The sequence below is a fragment of the Podarcis filfolensis genome (genome assembly GCF_964270895.1).
Source record: "Podarcis filfolensis genome assembly, chromosome: 8".
Classification (NCBI taxonomy): Eukaryota; Metazoa; Chordata; class Lepidosauria; order Squamata; family Lacertidae; genus Podarcis; species Podarcis filfolensis.
The window spans coordinates 38379740-38403474 of NC_139611.1; the positions used below are offsets into that span (position 1 = coordinate 38379740).

The 23735-nt window shown below is 46.5% G+C and overlaps 1 protein-coding gene across 1 annotated transcript in view; it reads left to right on the forward strand.

The window, feature by feature from the left end:
• Positions 1–23735, forward strand: part of ATP2C2 (ATPase secretory pathway Ca2+ transporting 2) — a 42620-nt gene that overhangs the window by 14031 nt on the left and 4854 nt on the right. Inside the window, exons 2-22 of the mRNA XM_083626239.1 lie at positions 539–649; positions 1702–1818; positions 3007–3096; positions 3532–3567; positions 3659–3720; positions 5758–5866; positions 6556–6705; positions 7512–7580; positions 7694–7769; positions 8650–8716; positions 11521–11645; positions 12250–12347; positions 13141–13242; positions 14219–14308; positions 16376–16477; positions 17904–18060; positions 19415–19585; positions 20781–20878; positions 20986–21036; positions 22365–22531; positions 23569–23637. Of these exons, the coding sequence (XP_083482365.1) occupies positions 539–649; positions 1702–1818; positions 3007–3096; positions 3532–3567; positions 3659–3720; positions 5758–5866; positions 6556–6705; positions 7512–7580; positions 7694–7769; positions 8650–8716; positions 11521–11645; positions 12250–12347; positions 13141–13242; positions 14219–14308; positions 16376–16477; positions 17904–18060; positions 19415–19585; positions 20781–20878; positions 20986–21036; positions 22365–22531; positions 23569–23637 (2117 nt within the window). The remainder of the gene's footprint in view (positions 1–538; positions 650–1701; positions 1819–3006; positions 3097–3531; positions 3568–3658; positions 3721–5757; positions 5867–6555; positions 6706–7511; positions 7581–7693; positions 7770–8649; positions 8717–11520; positions 11646–12249; positions 12348–13140; positions 13243–14218; positions 14309–16375; positions 16478–17903; positions 18061–19414; positions 19586–20780; positions 20879–20985; positions 21037–22364; positions 22532–23568; positions 23638–23735) is intronic.

Consider the following 23735-nt stretch of genomic DNA (forward strand, 5'->3'; position numbering starts at 1 on the left):
TCCTCACCACTATGAGCTGAATAAAGAGCATGAAATCACTTTGCGACTCTGAGTATATTTCAACTGAGCAAAAACAGTGTGTAATTTGAGGCGAAATGAATGGAGGTTTTGCCTTTCTTAGTTCAAGCCTCATACATAGCAGGGAGACATTCCACCAAATACACAGAGGAAAAACTCCCTTCGGAGCCAATCGGGGCACATGCTACCTCAGCAAACATCATGGCACTCTGTCAAGTTGCTAAGCAATACTTCCACCAACCTGCCTCTTAGCTAGTGGCCTTTAACACTAACAGAATTAACTATTAAGTTACAAACTGGATGATCCCTGCTGTTGCACTTCCAGCAAGCAGCATGGAAGGAAGAGCCTTAGACATGCCAGGGATCACTTGATGTTCCAGTCAATAAGGCACATATGTGTGAACCAGGCCTGAGCCCGTTTTCCACCATCCCTCCACTTAAATTTCTGCTTAAAATGGTTGTAGACAGTCTCGTCTCTTCCTCTTTCTTCACCACCCAACATTTTATTTGCATTATGTAGCCTGAAGAAGAATCTGAACTGAAGTCAGTGGAAGAAGAGAAAGAGGTTACGGCCCTCTCTCCCAAAGAGGCTTGCAAACGCCATGCAGACGAGCTGGCAAAAATGTTACAGGTAAGAGCCATAAAACCACAACAGAGACTTTTGAGAAACACTTCAGAAGAAAGAGGTGCAGGTTAGAGTCATCTTCTTGTCTCTTGTCTTGACATGTGCTCCTGAAATGATCTAATATTCACAATATTTTCACAATGCTGCCTGCCATTGGAAAAGCTGTGATGAGGTTAGAGAGTGTCGGCAAACATACTTAACTGCTCAGGGTAACTGTGTCAGCAAAAGACATCTGACAAGCCTTTGCTGTTTCAACTACATCAGAGCATCCAGACAGGTGACAGTTTCTGCAGGAGGGGGTTGCATGGGAGTCATTGGCCCCATTTATTTATTTTTACAATCGGCATGAATTAACTAGGAAAAGTCAATGGAGTTGTTGTTATTTACTAGTGGGGAGCACCCAGTGCTATCAGGGAATATGTAGAAATCAGCAAATATAGTGTCAGTTGTGAGCTTGGACCCAATCACTCCAAAACTGGGCAAAGTCCTGTTGCAGTCTGCCATCTTGATTCAAAATGGCGGCCAGCAGCCAAACGTCAACAATGACTGCCGCCTCCACGTCAGGAACCCTTGTATTGAAATTGGCGACAACATCTTTGAGAGGTGAACAAACCTACAGAGCAGGCAGACGGATATACAGACAGACCACTTTCCAAAATATATAGTAGAATATTACATTTATATCTCACCTGTCCTTCAAGGAGTTCAAGGTGACATTTGTTAGCTCTCTCCTTCCCTACCAGCCACACAATCAAGTCCCTAAATGGGTAGATTATGGTGGTATTATGAACCCATCAACTCCCAGCGGTAAGGGGCTTCCTAGTTATGGAGCAGATGTGTTTCTGAGGGAACCTAAAGAGTGCTGAGGGGTGTGTGTTTGTGTGTGAAACCTTGGAGAGAAAGGGACAGAAAGTGGTTGGCAGAGGAAGAAGGGAGAAAGAGGGTGCCCCACCCACCGCCATCATGCACTCCCCAACATATTACCTGAGGGAACTTTAAAAAGATTTCCCACCCCCTGCTTTATGCTGTTTTTTTTAAATACACTGTTGTCTCTTCAGGTTGATATACAGAAGGGACTGTCTGAAGTGTCAGTGCTGCACCGAAGGATCAAGCATGGCTGGAATGAATTTGTAATAGATAATACGCAGCCAGTGTGGAAGAAATATCTAGACCAGGTAAAGAACAGGAATGCTAGTGGCAAAGGGTTTTGTGGATCATTGGATAGTGGGGTGTATGTACCCTGTCTCTTTCTCCAGGATTATGTTGAGTAATAACGTTCAATTTAAAACAAATATGTACATCTGGCATAGGAATGGGTGTGTATACACATACACAATTGCTAGGACATTTTCCTGCTCAAGTTCCCTTCAAATAGTGCAAGATGCTAATCTAACCAGCCCAGACGTTTGATTGACACTTTCTTCAAGACCTTCCATGATTAATGTAGCATGCAGTTCAGCGGAGGCTGGTCCATTAAGGCACTCTGGACACCGCCCCACCAGCCTTGGCCTGCCTTCAGCCAGCTTCCACTTGCCTGCCTCCTGACTTACAGCCAGTCCAGGTTGCTGCCTATTGGACTCCTTCTCTTTAATCTCAGTATTGCCATAAAAGAACTTAACAGGGAGGAGATGGGGACAAAGCTGGAATTAGTTGGCTCTGCCTGTCTTTGGCTCTGGCGCCCCCTCCTGCTGGCCTCCCAGCCCAGGAGAGTGATGGAGCTTAGCTACACTCCCCATTCACTGAGCTCTACCCTAGCCACCCGCCAGCTGCTGTTTCGTGCATCCAGGCACCGTTCCCTGACCCACAAGTCAGTGCCCTTCACCTTTGATGGTCTGGGGACATGCCAGTGATCAGAAAGTGTCTCTAGGGCAGGGACAACAAAGCCTTTTCAGCCTGAGGTCTGCATTCTCTTCCAGGAGCTGCAGAGCAGTGGTGGGCGGGGCCAGTGGCACAAGTGGGTGGAGCAAAAAAAAATTGAAATGTTTACCTTTGTATTATAGGCTAGATTCTATTCACAGGTATGTATCCCCCTCTATTCTTCATACAGACAAGGAAGAAGCATTATCTGAGTTCAATGGGGTCATTCTAGTCAGTCAAAAGCATTCCAGGAGGGTGCAAAGCCAGTGCAGTGAGGGGTGTGGCCTGTGGAGAGTTCTGAGGGCCAGATAGAGAGAATTGGAGAGCCCTATTTCACCCCAGGCTTGAGGTTCCTTACTCAAGCATAAAGTGAAACTGCCTGGATCAAGCAGAGATTATTAGTTCTGGGCATGAATTGTGTGACAACTTTACTCCCACTGTGAATGGCAAAAAACAAACAAACCCTACTTCAGTCAAGGGAATTTTTCCTTCTTCTTTCCTTTTAGTTTAAGAACCCCCTGATCCTTTTGCTGCTGGCCTCTGCTTTAGTAAGTGTGGTCACTAAAGAATACGAAGATGCCGTGAGTATTGCAATGGTACGTGATCTGTTTTCTTTGGAGTCCTCATTCTTGGAGACATCAGAACCAAGGGACTATTTTCAACTGTACTGAATGGGGAGAAGAAAGGGGGGGTCAGGCTTCTAGGGGGTGAAGAGAACCATTCATCAACTGATTTCTCTAGGTGAGGGGTGGGGTACCTTTTGGGGGTGAAGGGTCCCAGTGGAAGACTGTGGGGGCTGCAATCCCCCTCCAAACGTCCACCCTTAATAAACACAGTCTCTTTCTCTCAAGCACACAAAGACAGTTATTTCCCTTAAAATCTTAGTAATTCTGCTCAAGTTTCACATTTTTATTTGTTTGTTTTCCATTTGTCTAGTTTCCATGTAAGCCTGAAATAAATATCCAGTCTCCACTGGCAAGTGACGTTCTACTGTCTTTGTTGATCCACCCCCATTTTTATTTTATTTTTAGGCTGTCATCATCGTGGTGACTGTGGCCTTCATCCAGGTACAACATTTTCTGGTAACTGACCATTGTGGGTTCTCACCCATTCAGACAAAAAACATGCCCTGACAGCAATGTGCTTCTTTTCTTGCAGGAGCACCGCTCTGAGAAATCTCTGGAGGAACTCAACAAGTTAGTCCCGCCAGAGTGTAACTGGTAAGCCTTGTAAAGCATCCACACACCTTAACCCTTTGGTGTAGTGCCTGCCAGATGCCTTCTTTGTGCATGTATGGAGGCACAAAATGCTTGTGTGCATTTGAGGGGCGATGGTTACAGTTGGAAGGGTGGCAGGAGAACCCCTACCTCTGCCCTAGTTCCCTGCCCCCCACAACCTGGAACTGATACTCACACTTCCCATTCACAACTGTGCAGTTTAGCCTCCCTACTATAGAACAGCCTCCTGCCAACCTAGCAGTTCGAAAGCACGTCAAAGTGCAAGTAGATTAATAGGTACCGCTTCAGCGGGAAGGTAAACGGCGTTTCCGTGCGCTGCTCTGGTTCTCCAGAAGCATCTTAGTCATGCTGGCCACATGACCCGGAAGCTGTACGCCGGCTCCCTCGGCTAATAAAGAGAGATGAGCGCCACAACCCCAGAGTCGGTCACGACTGGACCTAATGGTCAGGGGTCCCTTTACCTTTTACTATAGAACAGCATATCAGGGCTTAAGAGGACGTGTGTGTGTGTGTGTGTGTGTGTGTGTGTGTGTGTGTGTGTCCGTGTGCGTGCACACGCTTGCTCAGGGTAAACCCGTGTATTTACAAATGATTAAAATATCCTTTATTTGCCTACTGGTCACTTATGCTTTATTTTACCAACCTGAACTGTGTGTGTTGAAATGTTCAGTTCTGGGACTGATGTTCATTTCCTTCTTCACCAGAAGGACAAATACCTGTTCCAGCCTTGCCAAAGCAAATATGTAATACCTTTTATGATTTTAATTATTATGTCCAGAGAGGTGGCCTATTTGTCTTTCAAGGTCAGAGAACGCTTTGATCATTTCCCCCACTTCCCCTTGTTCCTTCCACACCCAGGGACACCTTGTAGAAAGAAAGGCAAGTGCTTTTGGTATGATGTTGCGCTCCAAGTCACCAAACGTGATTTTAACACAGTGGCAGGGAAAGCTTTTTCAACCCAGGGGCTGCCTCAGCAAACTTCTTGGGTGGGTGGGGCCAAAAGCAAAAGTGGGTGGAGCAACAAATGCTTTAACAGATCCAAACAGTCTGCAACTGTATTGGAACTATTTTTAACTGTTTTTGTATGTGGAATTGTTTTTAAATGGTGGCGCTGTGGGTAAAACCTCAGTGCCTACGACTTGCCGATCGTAAGGTCGGTGGTTCGAATCCCCACGGAGGGGTGAGCTCCCGTCGTTCGGTCCCAGCTCCTGCCCACCTAGCAGTTCGAAAGCACCCCTAAGTGCAAGTAGATAAATAGGTACCGCTTTATAGCGGGAAGGTAAACGGCGTTTCCGTGTGCTGTGCTGGCTCACCAGTGCAGCTTCGTCACGCTGGCCACGTGACCCGGAAGTGTCTTCGGACGGCGCCAGCTCCCGGCCTCTTAAGTGAGATGAGCGCACAACCCTAGAGTCGGTCACGACTGGCCTTCGGGCAGGGGTACCTTTACCTTTACCTTTACCTTAATAATAATAATAATATGCTGATGATGATGTTAAATAAATTTGTAGACCCACTTCATAGCCTAAAGCCATCAAAGTGGCCTACTAGATAAAAAACAGAATAAAACACAAAAAGACAAGTTTTAAACACAATGAAATCATTTCAGCAAACTCTAAGAACAATAGAAACATATTTGCAATTTCTAAAAACAGCAACACAATATACTATGTTATCTGTCTCATTGTCCACTATTTAACATAAGTTACATAAGTTATGTAAGTTGTTGCATTACATACGTAACTTATATTCATTTCAATGTCAACTCCAAAGCAATGTTTAAAAACATCATTAGTTACATGTTGTTTGTGAACTTAAAAGCAACTTACTTGACTGATTTCTGTTCCTGACTACAGACAAACATACAAACGGTAGCAATTTCTGCTTCCTCTTCTGTTGCCATTGGAGTGGTCTGACATCCCTGGCCACCACAATGCATCTTCCCCACAACCCTTTTGGCAGCTCTGCTTTGCTTATACGGTGCCATTTCTTTCTGTTTATCTCTTTGTGGGGGGATACTAGCATGAGAGAGGGGAAACTGCAGCATCTTCTTGCTCGAGAGCTTGTTCCCGGAGACATTGTGTGCCTTTCTATGGGAGACAGGGTTCCTGCAGACGTCAGACTTGTAGAGGTAAGAGATGGATGATGGAACAGTACCATGTGCATTCCATAACTGGGTGCTCCCGTTACAAAACTCAGTGTAAAATTCAACAAGCCATCTCCTGATTCAGTTTTTATGCTTCTGAAGCTTTGACAGAGGATAAGTGCATGGACCCTCGCAAAACCCACCCATTTCCACTCATACCTGCCCGTACACTTTGGGCAGTTCCCATAGCCCTTCTCTGCTTGACCCTGTCATTGGAGGTGCAGTAACTGGCAACCAGAGACAGGGCCTTCTTGGTGGTGGGACTCAGATTGCAGAATGCTCTCCGCAGAGAATCTCACCGGGTACTTGCTCTGTGCTAGGCAAAGCCCTCCCCCCCCCCCCCCCGCTTAAGGATGCTCATTAGGTGTGTTGAGAAAACTCGATGAAAAAGATGTAATTGTGTGTTTGATGACATCAAGACAATTTTTGCGGCATGTTTTTGTAGTATGGAATCACGTGACTGCTTTTCGGGGGGCAGCATTCTACTGATGCTTGCAGGGGGGGTGGATATGCAAAAATAACTGAAAACTGTGCCAATCTGCACATGCTCCAGTTCCAGAATTAACTGTATCAAATCTCCAAGTTAAACCTTAATGAATGAGGAATGGGAGTGTAGCACCAAAACAGGAAAGGGATGGAATTAATGGGATTCCATTTATCCACTGTTTTGTCAGGTTACAGATCTCTTAGTGGACGAATCCAGTTTCACGGGGGAAGCAGAGCCCTGCAGCAAGAATGATGGCATCTTAGCAGAAGCTGGAGACCTGATGACCCTCACCAATGTCGCATTCATGGGAACTCTAGTACGATACGGCAAAGGCAAAGTGAGTGGTAAATAACCTCCTTTCGCTAGCTGTAAGTAGCCCATCATTAGGCAATTATTCATAAGCTTGTTGTATGTACTGGCAGCAGCAAATCTAAACCTGTGTGCTCCTGATTTTTTCCATGCAGTTACAATCCGGCACTTTGCAAAGGCGCACACACAAAAACAACAAATTCAAGTCGTGCCCACAACAAAGGAAGTCATGTGACATGAGAATACTGGCCCACCTGTCAAAGTAGCCCATTAGGGATTGGCTGTTTGCCTATATGGCTAATATCAGCTTTGTGGAGCTGTTTAGGGCCACATTCATACCATACATTTAAAGCGATATGATACCACTTTAAACAATCGTGGCTTCACACAAAGAGGAGCTGCAGTTTGTTAATGATGCTGAGAGTTGTTTGGAGATCCCCTATTCCCCACCCCTACAGAACTACAAGCCCTCTTCGCAAGGAACTCTGGAAAATAGCAGTTCTGTGAGGGAAATAGGGACTTCCTAACCCAGACTTCCTCTTTAACTATTAAGGAGCTATCATCACTCGAAAGCTACAGATCATCTTCCTGACTTTGCATCTCTTGTAATGCGAAAGAGGTGTGTGTGTGTGTGTGTGTGTGTGTGTGTAGTAAACCAAGCTTTAACTATGGTTTATTGACTGTGGTTAACATAAATCGTGGCTTGGCATTATGTACAAACCAGGTCGTTGTGTCTCCAGCTGTCATTCAGGGGAAAGTTTTTCAACTCTGGGGAATACCATCAAAATCTAAGAAAAAAGGCAACTTATTCTTTGCATTCTTCTGCTTGTTCAGGGCATTGTCATTGGAACAGGTGAAAACTCACAGTTTGGGGAGGTATTCAAAATGATGCAAGAAGAAGAGGTGAGAAGGGGTCCGAGGGAAAGTGGACCAAGTTCTTAGTAGGGGAACATCCAGAGGGTTCTATTTCAAGAGGGTTTTTCTTTCTTCCCTTTGCTGTCAATTAATGCATCAAGACCCCCAAGACTCCACTACAGAAAAACATGGACAAACTGGGGAAACAGCTTACTCTCATTTCATTTGGCATCATTGGTGAGTTTTGCGAAATACTTTATTCCCCCCCCCTTAATGCCCTACTGCCTGTTTTAAGAACTAGCTCCTGCTTATCAGAAGGAACATCATTTTGGGAGAGACTCGCTATGTGTGTAGCAGGGACAGGGAAGAAATTTGGCTCAGATCAGATTTCAAGGCAAAGTTACTTAATCTGTGCAACATGCGAACTGAAACACAGCTGCCCTCCAAAATTCACAGCTCTCTGAATTTTGCAGTGCAGTTCTCTAGCCAAGTCATGTGTACAAAAATGCAGGTTCGAGGGCAAATTATCCATATGATGGTGAAATAACCTGGTTTTTAAATTATTATTTCGGTGAAATTGCTTGCAAAAATACATACCGTACCTTAGGCAAAATTGCATTTTAAAATGTGTACGTGAAAAGAGATTTGCGCCACAGTGCTGAGGACTTTAGAAACAAAGAAGCCCCAAACTGGTGCAGAAATGTGGAGAACCAAAATTAAGGCTGAAAAAATGAGAAAAAACAAAATGGACAGTTTCACCCATTCCTAGAGTATAGATTTGTACAGTAGAAGCCTAGAGTTAGGCTGAGCAAATGTGACTGACCTGAGGTCCCAACACACTAACCCAGGGTTTCCCAAACTTTGGTCTCCAGCTGTTTTTGGACTACAACTCCCATCTAGCATGACCAGTAGTCAGGGATGATGGGAACTGTAGTCCTAAAACAGCTGGAGACCCAAGTTTGGGAAACCCTTCTCTAACCACTACACCACATTGAACTTAGTTTGTACCCTTCTCCTTGTGCATACTTTGAGTATTTTCATGTTCACGTATGTACCTGAACATGCCTGTGGTGCCATCAAGATAGCTTCTGTTCTTTCCTCTCCCCTCTCCTGCAAGGTTTACTTATGCTGATTGGCTGGCTGCAGGGGAAGCATCTTCTTGGCATGTTCACCATTGGAGTGAGGTAAGAGCTGGAAGGACATTTTATTGTCACAGTAGAAGAACAGAGTAGAATGCAAACATGCTGATCAAAAACATTCTGTGTGTATATTTCCTGCCTATCTCTAGATTGAACGGGGTGGGAAACCTTAGGATCTGGGGGCCAATTGTGGCTCTGCAGGCTTTGCTATCTGGCTCAATGATCCCTCCTTGGCCCTGCTTCACACCCTCCTTGAGAGTTTTTGCCTGGCTAGAATGTGCCCTTGAAGTAGGCCTCTTGCTTCTCTGGCTGGAGGATAGAGAGGGATGAGTGTAGAAACTACCCTAGAAATTACATTCATTTCTCCACCTGCATTTCCTTCTGGCCCTGCTTGTCCCTTGCATATGGCCCACGGAAAGTTGCCCAGAATGGAATTTGGCCCTTCAGCTGAAAAAGGTCCCCAAACACTGTGATAGATAGATAGACGGACAGACAGACAGACAGACACACTATATTTCTTTATTTAAATGACTTTTGATTACGTTTGATTAGGTTGTACAAACAGTGGTGGATTCTGGAAAGAGATTAGTTTGTAATCAGAGCCCTCTCCAGGTGTTTAGGAGAACATGTGAGGACTCAAACTGTGGAGGGGGCATTGCCCCATTCCCTACCCCTTAAATTCTGCCACCTGAGGTGGCTGCTTCAATCTGTCACATGGACAGGCCAGCCCCATAAGACAGCCAATCTAGAAACCCAAAGAGCCCATCTTCTAGCTGCTCAGGCCTCTGAACAAGGGTGTTGAGGGGCTGTAGGCCAGCAGGAAGGCCCCTGATCTGCATGGAGGAAGCCTCAAACTCTGAACAGCAAATCTCCCCACTGCCCACTGGCGGAGGAAAGGGGGGGCAGGGTAGTGCACTGTCCCTAGCCCCACTGGGGAGGGGGGTACCATCATGGCCACACACCCCCTGACACATGCTGCGCACCCTCCCACTGCGCCAGGCACCAGGCCCCCACGGGCAGTGTGCCATGCCCCCAGGACGTGCGCCACACCCTTGGGATACGCGCCACGCCCCCGGGATGTGCGCCAGCCACGCCCCTGCCTCTTCTCCACCCCTGGTGTCGGAGCATGCAGCTTCGCCACTGCCACTGCCCTAAAAAAAAAAAAAAATCCATTCCACATAATGCTTTGGAAACTCCCCAACAGGGTGATTGAACTATCAGAATCTGGTGCAACCATTTTTGTCAGCTGCAGTGGAGAGATAGCTCTTCAAGCAGGACAAACGGTAGCATCAGAACCCAAGAGTTTAATACCTGTAGCTGGTGATTTTCATAAGCACTTGGGCATGTGCTGATGACGGGATGGGTGGACACAGCATCCCCACCCTTCCCCACCAATATACCTGCCATGAAACATTTGCTTCTCTCTGTACAAATATTAACCTTGCTGGCCATATCTCCCTTGTTGTTTGAAGGCTGGCATTGTACATCCTTATAGTTTGCATGGCAGGCCGCCTTCCTATCAAATGACATGTGCCATCTGTTCACGTATCTGGAAAAGGGATCCCTTGGCATCAGAGGATTGTAATGTTCGTATTACTGCCCAGCGGCACGATAAAAGCAATGTGTGGCAAAGTCGCTACAGATAAAGAGAAATGGTTGAGGACTTGGAAGGGAAAAGGTTTAGACTAGGTACAGAAAAAAGGCAGGCAAGTGTCAATGGAGGGCAGACACTGTGGAATAAAAGTAACACTAAAGTGGACCAGCCAGAGTTGTCTTCTTTTCCTGCACAGTCCCTGTGTCCCTTAAGGGCTATGAATGTTGCCTTGCTCTGTATTCTCTTGTTCAGTGATATTTGCGCCTGAAGCATAGATCAGGGCTTTGTCAGTGGTGGCACACAGGCTGCAGAGCTCTCCACCAACAGACCATCTGGCCCCTACACTTCTGTGTTTTTATGGCAGGCAGAAAAGTATTTTCATACTAGACCAGGGATGGGGAACCTCCAGCTTGTGAGCCAAATCTGACTGACTAGACCCTGGAATCCAGACCCTCTGCACTGACTGACTGATGTCTCACTTGCTCTGTTTGCAATTGCCATAGCAGGCAAAGCAAAGTGTACTGAGTGAGTGTGAGAGAAAGAGAGAGAGGATGAGAGAGAGAATGGGTTGTGCATGTCCCACTGATATAAAGTTCTGACTATTTTCTCCCAAATGAATGTGGCCCTTGGGTGGGGCAGGGGGAAAGTCCCCCACCCCTATGGTGGAAAACATTTCCTTCCTCTGTTATATATAAAAAAGCTCAGAATCATACAATACAATGAATTGGCCAGAGATTTAGGGCAGAAAAAGAGAGAGTACTTCAGAGTCAACATACAAAGAAATTGGACCAGTTGGTTAAGCCCAAATGAGGCTTTGCATTCTGCATTTTGCAAAGCTGGCACCAGATTGCAAACAACCCTGCCTCCGATGGACGTCTGCAAAGCTCCACTGGGCATAGGAACAAAGGAAGCAGCCTTCCATGTGGAGTCAGATGATTGCTCCATTGAGCTCAGTGTACTGTCCACACTGACTGGCAGTGGCTCTCCAGGGTGTCAGACAGGGGCCTCTCCCAGCCTTACTTGGGGATGCCAGGGACTGGACGTGGAGCGTTCTGCAGATGCTTCACTGTCCTTCCTGCAATTGAGCCTGAAGCTCAAGTGCTGAAAGAGGCATCCAGGGCCCATGAAAAGGCAGGTCTTAATGTGTTTCAGCATCAGGGCCCTGGAGCAAGTTGATGCTTGCATATACTTCCTTACAGGAGTTAGTGAGGATGGTGGTGTGTAACACCAGTGGTAAATGATTCTGTGTGTGCAGCTTAGCGGTGGCTGCAATCCCAGAGGGCCTCCCCATCGTGGTCACGGTGACCTTAGTCCTGGGCGTCTTGAGGATGGCCAAGAAACGAGTCATTGTGAAGAAGCTGCCAATTGTAGAAACTCTAGGTAAGAGCAGCGTGCGCATCAAGGCGGGTAATGGGGTGGGTGTTAGCAAAACTGGATTTGCTAACTCTGTGGCTGATTCCACTGTCATCGTTTCTACCCGTTCATTTAATGTGAGGGAGGCATTTCCCTCTCTCATAATACTAGAATGTTAGGTATTCTAATGCAGCTAAATGTTGGAATATTCGGAGCAGACAAAAGAAAATGCTTCTGCACACAGCACATAGTTAAACTGTGGAATTCAGTCCCATAAAGGGCAGTGGTGGCCATCAGTTTGGATGGCTTTGGAAGAGCATTAGATAATTTCATGGAGGATAAGGCTACCAATGGCTACTAAGCATGGTGGTTCTACCTCCACTGTTGGAAACAGTATATGCTCTAGATTCCAGTTTTCAGGGAATCACGGGTGCAGGGGGTGTTGTGGCACTGAGATCCTGCTTGTAGGCTTCCCATGGTCATCTGCTGTTGGAGTAGATTGGCCTTTGGTCTAATCCAGCAGGTCTCTTCTTAGGTTCTTATCCAGCACATGTGAATGCTTAGCAGCATGCACACACACACATGCCTGTGAGCGCAACCTCTGTTCTGACAAATCCTCTCTTCTCCTCAGGCTGTTGCAATGTTATCTGCTCTGATAAGACCGGGACCTTGACAGCCAATGAAATGACTGTCACTCAGCTTGTCACCTCAGATGGATTCAAGGCAGAGGTACAGTCAGCGGTTTGGACAAAGTTGTCAGATGTAATACAAGACAACTCTGAACCTATAAGCCTCCTTGGTTGATAGCACTCTGATCTTGTCATTTTATAAGATGACAAGGGTAGCGATGTGCTTTTAAATGCTTTCAGTGCTGTTTTAAGTAGGGTTACTTATTTGTTTTTGGTTGCTTTTTTTAAGAAAATACTTTCATTTGTCATGTGTTTTCAGTTGCCTATGATTTATGCTGTGAAATGTCTTGGGTCCCGCATGAGGAGAGAGGCAGAATATAAAATAAATAAAATGAATATTAATCTGATTTATTTGTTGCCTAGTTCAAAACTTCTCTAGTAACTGACATATATGATTTTAAACAACCGTCAAGGTTAATAATAAAGCAACAATGCCCCCCCACCAAAAAAATGTAACACAGAAAGAGCAATGAGCATCATCATAATAATCTACTCTCAAATGCTTGAGGGAAGAATCATGCCTTAAAATGGCACCCAAAGGATGTTAATGTCAGTACCAGATGGGCCTTGATAAGGAAAGTATTCCATAGATGGGGAGCCCAAAACTGGAACAAAAACCCTCTCCCTTATTATCACTCCTAAACCCATAATTTCACTTCCAGTGGGCTACTGATTCACTTTGCCAATTAACTTCAATCCATAAATGCCAGTATTTCTGCCCGCTTTCCTTAAGATATCCATGTCTCCAAATGTACCCTCCTCTTTCCGACATTAAATAATGTCAGCTGGCCATAGAGTTGGGTCTCCTCTGCAGGTGTCTTCTGTTCTTCCAGGTGAGCGGGGTTGGGTACAACAGAGAAGGAGATGTGTGTCTCTTACCCTCCAGAGAAGTCATCAAAGAATTTTCAAACATCTCTGTGGGGAAATTAGTGGAGGTAAGTTATTTGCCGGGGTTATTATTATTTCATAGGAGGAGCAGAGTAGACATGATGGGCTAAACAACCAATGTGAAAGGACTTACGGTGTTGATGGAACAGGGGTGGGCAACCTTTTGACTGCTAAGGGCAATCGTGCCTCAGCAGTAACTGGGGTGGTAGGTGGGACTCAAAGTAGGTAGGACCATCCCTTCTCTCTCTCTCTCTCTCTCTGACTCCCCTTTCTCTCCCTACCCACTGAGCTGATACAGAACAGACAGCTCACTCTTGGCAGATGTCTAACCTGATCACTTGCAGAGGACTTTGGAATTTAAGCCAAGGTCCAAAGGTTTCCTACCCTGGCCAAAAGATGGCACCACAGACTTCAAACCAATCCTAGCTTGTGTTGCACGCCACCCCAATCTCCGAGCGATGAGAGATTGTGGGAGTTCCAGGTGCTTATCCAGGGTTTGTGTTTCTTTTGGAATGAGGCATAGTGGAGACCGGGGTGTCTTTATTATATGTGGATTATTTGTACATATATACAACCTGAGTGCATGCTGGAGGGGTTCATAGCATTAACACCCCAAGAGGGCCTTGCTTCCTCCCTTAGCCAGTGTCTTAGATTCGAACAGAATCTCTCTTTCCCTCTCTCCAGCTTTTCTTCTAGCTCACATCACTCCAAACTCTCTGCTCTCTCAACTCTATCTTTGTCTTTCTAACTATCCACGAATGGGGGGGGGGCACCCATTACTATCTCACACAGATCCACTTCCTTTGTTCCCTTAATGGCCCATCACCCAGGCAGGCTATCAGCCTGCCTTACAACACTTGCTGGAGCCAGAGGTTAGAAGTGTCTCTGCATGCAGCCTACTCAACCCAGCCCCCCAAACTCATCACACTTGCAGCTGAGCAATCTTTGAGCCCAGGGCTTAAGCATAACCGTCATTTGATTCATTTCCCCAACAAATGTCACAAAGAAGCAAATCTCTTTCAGGCTGGCTGTGTTGCCAACAATGCAATCATCAGGAAGACGACTGTGATGGGGCAGCCGACTGAAGGGGCCCTGATAGCCCTGGCAATGAAGGTAGGGTGGCTGTTGCAAGCCCCGGGCGCTTATTAAGTTTTAGATTTAATCGGCTCTGTTTAATTTGTAATGGCTTAGCAAGGTTGCCAAAAAATGAAGGTAGGATTTAGTCTTCAACTGATCTGGTAAGGTATCTCACCATGGTTGCCAAAAATGAGAGAGAGAATTTAGCATTCAGCTGATCTGCCCATTTATCAACAGCAGAATTGAAGCAGAATTATAGTATTGTAAACCCAAGGCAGCCAGAGAGCAACCTGACTTGGTGATCTTGGCAGTGATCCTGAAAACTCAATAAGTGTAAGGAAATGTGCCCAGTGGAAATATTTACTGTATTTTTCCGTGTATAAGACTAGGTTTTTTTCCCTAAAAAATAATGTCAAAAATTAGGGGGCATCTTATACTCTCAGCCATCTCTCCCCATTTTATTCAATCTGAGTCCCTCAAAATAAAAGGTAAAGTGACCCCTGACAGTTACATCTAGTCACGGATGACTCTGGGGTTGCAGCGCTCATCTCGCTTTACTGGCCGAGGGAGCCGACGTATGTCCTCAGACAGTTTTTCCGGGTCATGTGGCCAGCATGACTAAGCTGCTTTTGGTGAACCAGAGCAGTGCATGGAAACGCCGTTTACCTTCCTTCTGGAGCGGTACCTATTTACTTGCACTTTGCTGTGCTTTCAAGCTGCTAGGTTGGCAGGAGCAGGGACCGAGCAATGGGAGCTCACCCCATTACGGGGATTCAAATCGCCAACCTTCCGATCGGCAAGCCCTAGGCTCTGTGGTTTAGACCACAACGCCACCTGCATCCCCCAAAATAGGGGGCGTCTTATACATGGGGCCGTCTTATAGACAGAAAAATACAGTATTCTAACCACCTCCTTGGACCATGTCGCACAGTAAAAATGGTTTCCCTTCCTCTCCTTGATATAGGTGTTGCATTGGGCAAGCTGGTATCCTTAGGGACACTCCTTTGTTAAGTGGAAGAGTGACTGATAGCCTGGGATGGTTGGTGGCGGCAGTGGTGTAGCTAGCTGCTCAGGCGCCTGGGGTGGCGTGCATGCCCTGCACCCAGAGGTGGGGTGAACTGCCCATGGGACGGAGCAAGCCGGAGCAGGGTGTGCTGCATGGAGCCTCGCTGCCACCTCCCCCTCAGCTGTAGGGGGCTGAGGGGGCGGCGGCAGGCAGATGCAAACCCCACTCTGCTGTTTCGGGCAGCACAGAGCCTGTAGGCACCCAAGCCACTGCTTCACTCCCAGGACAGACACGACTCGGGTACCCTGCAGGCCCTGCAGTGTGTGGCGTCCAGTGCCCCCCGCCTCCCCTAGCTACACCTCTGAGTGATGGTTCAATCAAGGGGATAGGAAATGGTCTCTTGAAAGCTGGAGATCCCTCTAGAGTGTTTTGAAGGAAACAGATGGGGAGGATACCTCCGTCCCATGGGTGAGGTTGCCCCAAGCCTCTAGGTCTGCCCCTTGGCTCAGTCTGGGCCAACCAGATTTGTATGGGAAGCCTGCAAGCAGGGACTGATCGCAACAGCAGCTTTCTCCACTTACGATTCCCAGAACCTGGGGTTGATGCCTCCAACAGTGGAAGTAGAACACAGCTGTTGTTGAGGGTCAAATGTTTGCCATCCCCTGTTCATTTGTAATAAAGCAAATATTGCAAGATCACCAAAAGCTTCCACTGACCCCTCTCTGGAAAGGAAAGTGGCAAAACAGGTCATAATGTCCTGAGAACTTCTTACCATGTGGCAAATGGGAAGCATGCAACTGTATTTAAATATTGCCTGAGTCACACTTCAAAAACATCAGAAATTGGAAGCCCAAGATACTGCCTTAAACCAAGTAAAACCATTGCCCCCATCTAGCTCAGTATTGTCTGCACTGACTGGCAGCAGCCCTTCAGGGTTTCAACAAGCATTTTGTCATTAACGTTCAGCATATGAAAACCTGTCAGATTTCAAATTGAATGGTAGTCATTCCTTTTGAGCTCTACTGCTCATGTATGTATAGAATTATTAAGTGCTAAAGCACTGGTCCTCTCTCTCCACGCCCCCCCCCCTTTTTTAGATGGAACTGAGTGATATAAAAGACATCTATATAAGGAAGAAGGAGATCCCATTTAGCTCAGAGCAGAAATGGATGGCAGTCAAATGTGCTCTGAAAAACCAGGTAAAAGCAAGCAACTTGTTTTTTGTTATCTGTGATTATTTTTTTAAAAAGAAAAAGAATAATGATACGCCACTGGAATCAAGTTGCGATCAGTCAGTACACATTACATTTTTATCCCACTCTCTCTCCCTCATTCACTCACCCAGTTTTACTCTCACAAGAAGCCTGTGAAGGTGCTTAGACTCAGAGAAATTGGAGTACCTGTCCCAGGATTACCCTATGAACATCATAAGGCTGAGAGTGCATTTGAACCTGCGTGTCTCTTCCATCCAAGTCCAGCATTCTAATTACACATGGTGTGGTGTTGATGGTTGGAAATCATCAACCTGTCTGTTTTTCTGTGTGTTATGTCACTCTAAAAAACTCCATAGACATTTTTACAATAGGTGCAACAGACCAGATTCACACCAGGCATTTAAAGCACTATGATACAAAGAATTCTGGGAGTTGTAGCTCATTAAGGGTGCTGAGAGCTGTTAAAATACCCCTCACAGAGCTAAGATTGCCAGAGTTCCTTGTTAAAAGGGATTGATTGTTAAACCACTCGGCAGATTGTAGCTCTGAAAGGGGAATATGTAGATCTAGAAAATGCAGTGGTACCTCGGGTTACATACACTTCAGGCTACATACACTTCAGGTTACAGACTCCGCTAACCCAGAAATAGTACCTCGGGTTAAGAACTTTGCTTCAGGATGAAAACAGAAATCGTGCAGCGGTAGTGCGGCAGCAGTGGGGGGCCCCATTAGCTAAAGTGGTGCTTCAGGTTAAGAACAGTTTCAGGATAAGAACGGACCTCTGGAATGAATTAAGTACGTAACCAGAGGTACTACTGTGGTAAAGGTAAAGGGACCCCTGACCATTAGGTCCAGTCGTGACCGACTCTGGGGTTGCGGCGCTCATCTCGCTTTATTGGCCAAGGGAGCTGGCGTACAGCTTCTGGGTCATGTGGCCAGCATGACTAAGCCGCTTCTGGTGAGCCAGAGCAGCGCACGGAAACGCCGTTTACCTTCCCGCCGGAGTGGTACCTATTTATCTACTTGCACTTTGACGTGCTTTCGAACTGCTAGGTTGGCAGGAGCAGGGACCGAGCAACGGGAGCTCACCCCGTCGTGGGGATTCGAACCGCCAACCTTCTGATCGGCCAGTCCTAGGCTCTGTGGTTTAACCCAACAGCGCCACCCGCATCCCTACCACTGTGGTAGAACTAGGCAAAACACAACACACGGAGATTTGTTGTGATGAGAGATGTTGTGATGAGAGATGTTGTGATCGATCTCTCTCTCTCTCTCTCTCTCTCTCTCTCTGTGTGTGTGTGTCCCAACCTGAGGGTGCTGAGGACAGATCTCAGGACTTTCTGCATGCAAAGAAGATGCTCTACCACTAGGCTATGGCCCTTCCTCAATTGTTCTTTTCCTCATTTCATAGGGACAAGAAGAAGTCTACTTCATGAAGGGGGCCTTTGAAGAAGTGATGCAGCATTGCACCATGTATAACAGTGGCGGCATCTCCCTCCCAATGACACCGCAGCAGAAGTCCGTCTATGTTCAGGAAGAGAAGCACATGGGATCACTTGGCCTGAGGGGTCAGTTCATGGCTGTACCTCATCCCACCCCTATGCTTGCTTGAGTCTTGTGTGGGTTGACAAGCTGGGCATCTGGACTGCATCCCTTCCAGCTTGTTATTCCACACACACAAACACCAGGCACCTGAATGCTGAAGGACAGAGGAAGCTGCCGTATGCCATGTCAGACCCTTGGCCCCTCTGGCTCAGAACGGTTGACACTGACCAACCGTGCGTCTTCAAGAGCCATCAGTATCATCCTTACATTCTTCTGGGTCTCAAGGCAGATCACAAAAATTAAATACAGATAAAACACACATAGCTAAGAACATGTCATGGTTAAAAAGCAATTGAACAATGTGGGTGGAAGCATAGTACTAGGAGCTATTTCCTTAAAAGCAGTCAGTTCCCCAAAGGCAGAAGGACAACAAGGTGGGACCTGGCCAAGCTTCTTTAGGAAGGGCATTCCAAGCCTGAGACCAGCCACTGAGAAGGCCCTCTCCCACGTTCCCATGCCTGTGAGGGTGGCAGGACTGAGAGAAGGGCCTCTGCTTAAGATCTCAGAGTCCAGGCAGGTCTGTATGGGAGAATTTGGTCCTTCAGATTGTTGTTGTTTAGTCATTTAGTCATGTCCGACTCTTCGTGACCCCATGGACCAGAGCACGCCAGGCAGTCCGGTCTTCCACTGCCTCCCGTAGTTTGGTCAGACTCATGTTTGTAGCTTCGAGAACACTGTCCAACCATCTCGTCCTCTGTTGTCCCCTACTTCTTCAGATAGTCTGGACCTAAGCCATCTGGGACATTTGCAGCCTCACACAGAGTTGCTGGAGGTTGGACCATTTTCCCCTGAGCCACAGCCCAACCACATTGCCACCTGGAGCCTGTACCGCTACACTATGCCTTCCTACCTTATGCTGCTGTGTAGCTTCTGCCCATTCCAGAAACACCCGGGGAACACACAAACCCCTCTCACTTGGGCTTATAAGAACCAAGCACTTCTTGACTTGGGGTATTTTCATGCTTGTGTTCTTTTAGCTTAGGAGTAGCCAACCTGATGCCTTCCAGATATTGTTGGCCTGCATGCTCATCATCCATGGCCATTGACCATTTTGGCTGAGGCTGACGTATGTTGTAGTCCAACCACATCTGGAGCTTTCGTATACAGAGTCAGACCATTGGTCCATCTAGCTCAGTATCATCTTCTACACAGACTGGCACTGTCCGTCATGAGTCACTCTAAGCCCTACCTGGGGATGTTGGGGAGAGAACCTTGGACCTTCTGCAGATTCTCTACCACTGAGCTATGCCTCTTTCCCTTTCTGAGTGGCAGCGTGAAATAACCTGATCTGTTGTCACTTTCTCCGCTCCTTCCTAGTGCTTGCCCTGGCTTCCGGTCCAGAACTGGGCAGACTGACATTTTTGGGTCTTGTGGGAATCATCGACCCTCCAAGGCATGGAGTGAAGGAAGCTGTTCGAGTCCTCATTGAGTCGGGTGTTTCGGTGAAAATGATAACTGGAGATGCCTTGGAAACAGCCCTCGCTATTGGTGAGCAAGATAAACCGTGCCACCTTCTTGCAACATTTTGGGCTTAGGGCTTTAGAGAAAGGACAAGTAAAGGAGGGAGATGTGAAAGAGGTGTATAAAATTGTGCACAAAGGAGAGAAAGCAGCTAGTGGGGAGTTGGTTGTTTTCTTTTGCCCTCTCTTATAATACCAGCAGGGACCCGGGTGGTGCTGTGATCTAAACCACTGAGCCTTGGGCTTGCCGATCAGAAGGTCGGCAGTTCAAATCCCTGCAACAGGGTGAGTTCCTGTTGCTCGGTCCCTGCTCCTGCCAACCTAGCAATTCAAAAGCACGTCAAAGTGCAAGTAGATAAATAGGTACCTCTCCGTCCGGAAGGTAAACAGCGTTTCCATGCGCTGCTACGGTTCACCAGAAGCGGCTTAGTCATGCTGGCCACATGACCCGGAAGCTGTACACTGGCTCCCTCAGCCAATAAAGTGAGATGAGCACCACAACCCCGGAGTTGTCCGCGACTGGACCTAACGGTCAGGGGTCCCTTTACCTTTATAATACCAGAACTCAGGGCCATTCAATGAAGCCAAAGGCAAAAGGAAGGTCTTATCTACACAGCATGTAGTTAAATGATCGAAATTGCTCCCACAGAAAGTAATGGTAGCCACCAACTGAGATGGCTTTAAAGGAGAATTCATGGAGGATAACGCTACCAGTGCCAGCTAGTCTCAATGGCTATGTTCTTCCTCCACTGTCAAAGGCAATGAGCTTCTAAATACCAGTCACTGGTGAGCTCAAGTGTTGTGGATGCTGTTACACTCAGGTTCTGTTTGCAGACTTCAAAAGGCATCTTGCCATCCACTGTGAGAACAGGGTACTGGATTCAATGGGCCATTGACCCAGCAGGCCTTTTCTTATGTTCTGCTTACACTGAAGCACAATTCATTGTATCGCGCTGAACATCGCAGCTGATTATCTCTACTTCCCATTTCCCTTCTTGCTGTACACTTTTTTTTGTATCTCAGATATCTGCCTCTGCTCCCACGAGGCTGGATTTGCCTTTGGCTGTTCAAGATGCTCCAGGGGCAAGGCTAGGTGACAACTTGGTGACCTAGAAATAGACTTTGGTGGAATGTTTCTGTCAGAGTTACCAGAAATCCCTTGTCAAATGCCGTCTCTGCCTCAATTGGGATGGTCAGCCATATCCTTTCCCTTTCCTTCATAGGACGAAATATCGGCCTCTGCAATGGGAAAATGAAAGCTATGTCTGGGGAGGAACTGGAGAACACCACAGAATCAGCACTATCATCAACTGTCAAAAATGTAATGGCGCTTTGAAGGGGTTCCAAAACGCATGGTGTGTGCTCATTCTTAAAACCCCAGCCATCTCACATAGATCTGCTTTCTCTCTCTCTCTCCTCATCACCCAGGTTTCCATCTTCTTCCGAACAAGTCCAAAACACAAACTTAAAATCATAAAGGTATCTGCTGACCCCAAACAAGCCACAAGTCTGTCCCTTTACCGGAGAAGCTAGTTCTGATTTCTGCACCACGGTGGTCACTACTTTGCTTCTGATTTGCCCACTTCTGTTCAAATTACCATTTTCCTTCTACAGCTTCTCTTTTCCTGCAACTCGTTCTGGGAATCATTCTCTGCTGGTTCTTTGCCGTAGATAAGGGAGTCGGGGAATCAATTTCTATAAAGGAGAACTGAAGCGGCAATTGCAAATCAAGGTGTATCTTCCTTGCCTTTCAATGCTCAGAACTACATCTTCTAGCAATAACCACCACAAAATACAGCTGGAAAAGTCCAGTTTCTGGATCTATTGGTTTAGGCCAAGCTTCCCCCAATCCAGTGCCCTCTGGATGCTTTGGACTACAATCCCCATCATCCCTGAGAATGGCCACACTGGCTGGAGCTAAGGGGAGATGTAGCCCAGTAACACCTGAAGAACAACTGGCAGGGAAAAGGCTGCACCTAGGCAGTGAATTACATCGTTATTATTTATTAAACTTATTACCGGTAGTTGCTTTTTTTAAAAAAATAACCAGTGGAAATGCATTCAATGTTTCCTGAAACTATCTGTGCATTTCCCCCTACTCTTCCACATCCCTTTGTCTCACGAAGGAGAGAAATGAGCCCTGCCTTTCTCTCTGTTTTGGTGGTTGCTGCTCCTGTTGGTTGACATTGGTACAATTGTCTAGCCAAGCACAGTCACTTCTCACTTGCTGTGATCTTCGAGGGTTGGGTGATTTGCTGATTTGTCACTTTGGTCATGTATTGTAAAGATCATGAAAGTGGTAATCAGGTGTAGGCATGTCTTCATTTAAGTGAGCCTCTGTAAGTACCCTGATTGGCTGACCTGGGACTATTACAGGCAGCATAAAAAAAATGTGTGCCCTGATTGGCTGGTCTGGAATTTTTCCTGGCAACATTCAACACTTCTTCATATTATTGGTTGGGTTTGATCCTGCTGATCACATTTGCATGAAGATGCATCCTTAAATTAAAACTGATTGCATGAGCAAAATTATACCTAATAAAAGCCTGTTTCTTAACCAATCCCCATTTATCCTTTCAGCTAGAATTGTTAATTCCCACTGCTGCTGAAAGCCCAAATTCTAAATGGCTAATCTCTCCAGATTGTCTTCCTGTGTACTGCATTTTGTTTTTTTGTTTTTAATTTACTTTTTTTTTCTTTATTGAAAGTTAGAGAACTACTGCGTTTGACATTTTATATTCTGGAGAAGCCAAGATCATACCACATAGATACGTGCTGAATTTTGTATCCATTTGCCACTTTCACAGGCTTTGCAACAGACTGGTGCCATTGTGGGGATGACGGGAGATGGAGTGAATGACGCAGTGGCTCTGAAATCTGCTGATATTGGGGTTGCAATGGGGCAGGCGGGCACAGATGTCAGCAAGGAGGCGGCAAACATGATCCTTGTCGATGACGACTTCTCAACCATCATGTAGGTGGCTCTTAAGAGGCACATCGGACATCCCAGCATCTCTCATCTTGCTCTGGCTTCTACATTGGTTTCAGCAGGGGAAGCTGATTTATTCATTCACTATATTTATGAGACACCTCCAAAAATAAGTTCTCTGGAAGAAGAGTGCAAAACATTAGCAACAAAACCACAAGCAACAGCATTCTAACCTGAAAACAGAACCAGGATGATAAAACATGACATACAGCACAGAGCACAAACAGCCTCCATCCTGGACCTGCTATTGTTGTTTTTTGGCTGGATGGAGGGGCTGGATTGTGGCAGAACCAGGATGATAAAACATGACATACAGCACAGAGCACAAACAGCCTCCATCCTGGACCTGCTATTGTTGTTTTTTGGCTGGATGGAGGGGCTGGATTGTGGCAAGATGAGGGCTATGCACACATGCTGGTAGGACCCCTAGAATGACCATCAATATCAAAAGCATGGTTGGTGGTCCAAAGAGTGAGAGTCTTTTCTGTGGCTGCTCCCACATTGTGGGTTTCTTTCTCAAGAGAGGTTAGCTTGGCTCCCTCCTCGTTATCTTCCCACCAGCATTTCAGGAAATGACGTCATTGCCCCTGCTGTGAAATACGTGGTGCCAATTCAACTTTGCCTCACTGGTTGTTCTGCACTTAGGGCTAATCCAGACTCCCTTTTGTGCTGTGTTTCTAGGCACATGTCAACACTTTAAAGCTCCCTGTCCAAGCACTACCACCACGACCCTCTGGCACTTTCTCTTTACCTCTGAATCGGAACAAATGGCAGTCCATGGAAACCCCAAATTGCTGTTTCTTCCAATTCAGTGTTAAAGAGCAGATTTTCCTGGGGAAAGCAGCAAGGAGAAAAAGTTGCTGAGACATAGAGCTTGAAACCATGGACCTGGCTGTGCTTAGAAACAAAGTGTGGATGAGCACTTTCAGCAGCACTGGCAGTTCCTGCTTCCCCCAAAATCCAGAGTTTGGTTGTCCCATAAATGGATATCAGTTTACACACTATTCCTTTTTCCTCAACAGGAGTGCAATCGAGGAAGGGAAGGGCATCTTTTACAACATTAAAAATTTTGTTCGGTTTCAGCTCAGCACGTAAGTCGTTCTTAACTTAAACCCAGGGGTGGAGGAAGGGGGATTCAGTGGGTGCGGACTGCCCCAGGTGTCATCACTGAGGAGGGTGACAAAATGCC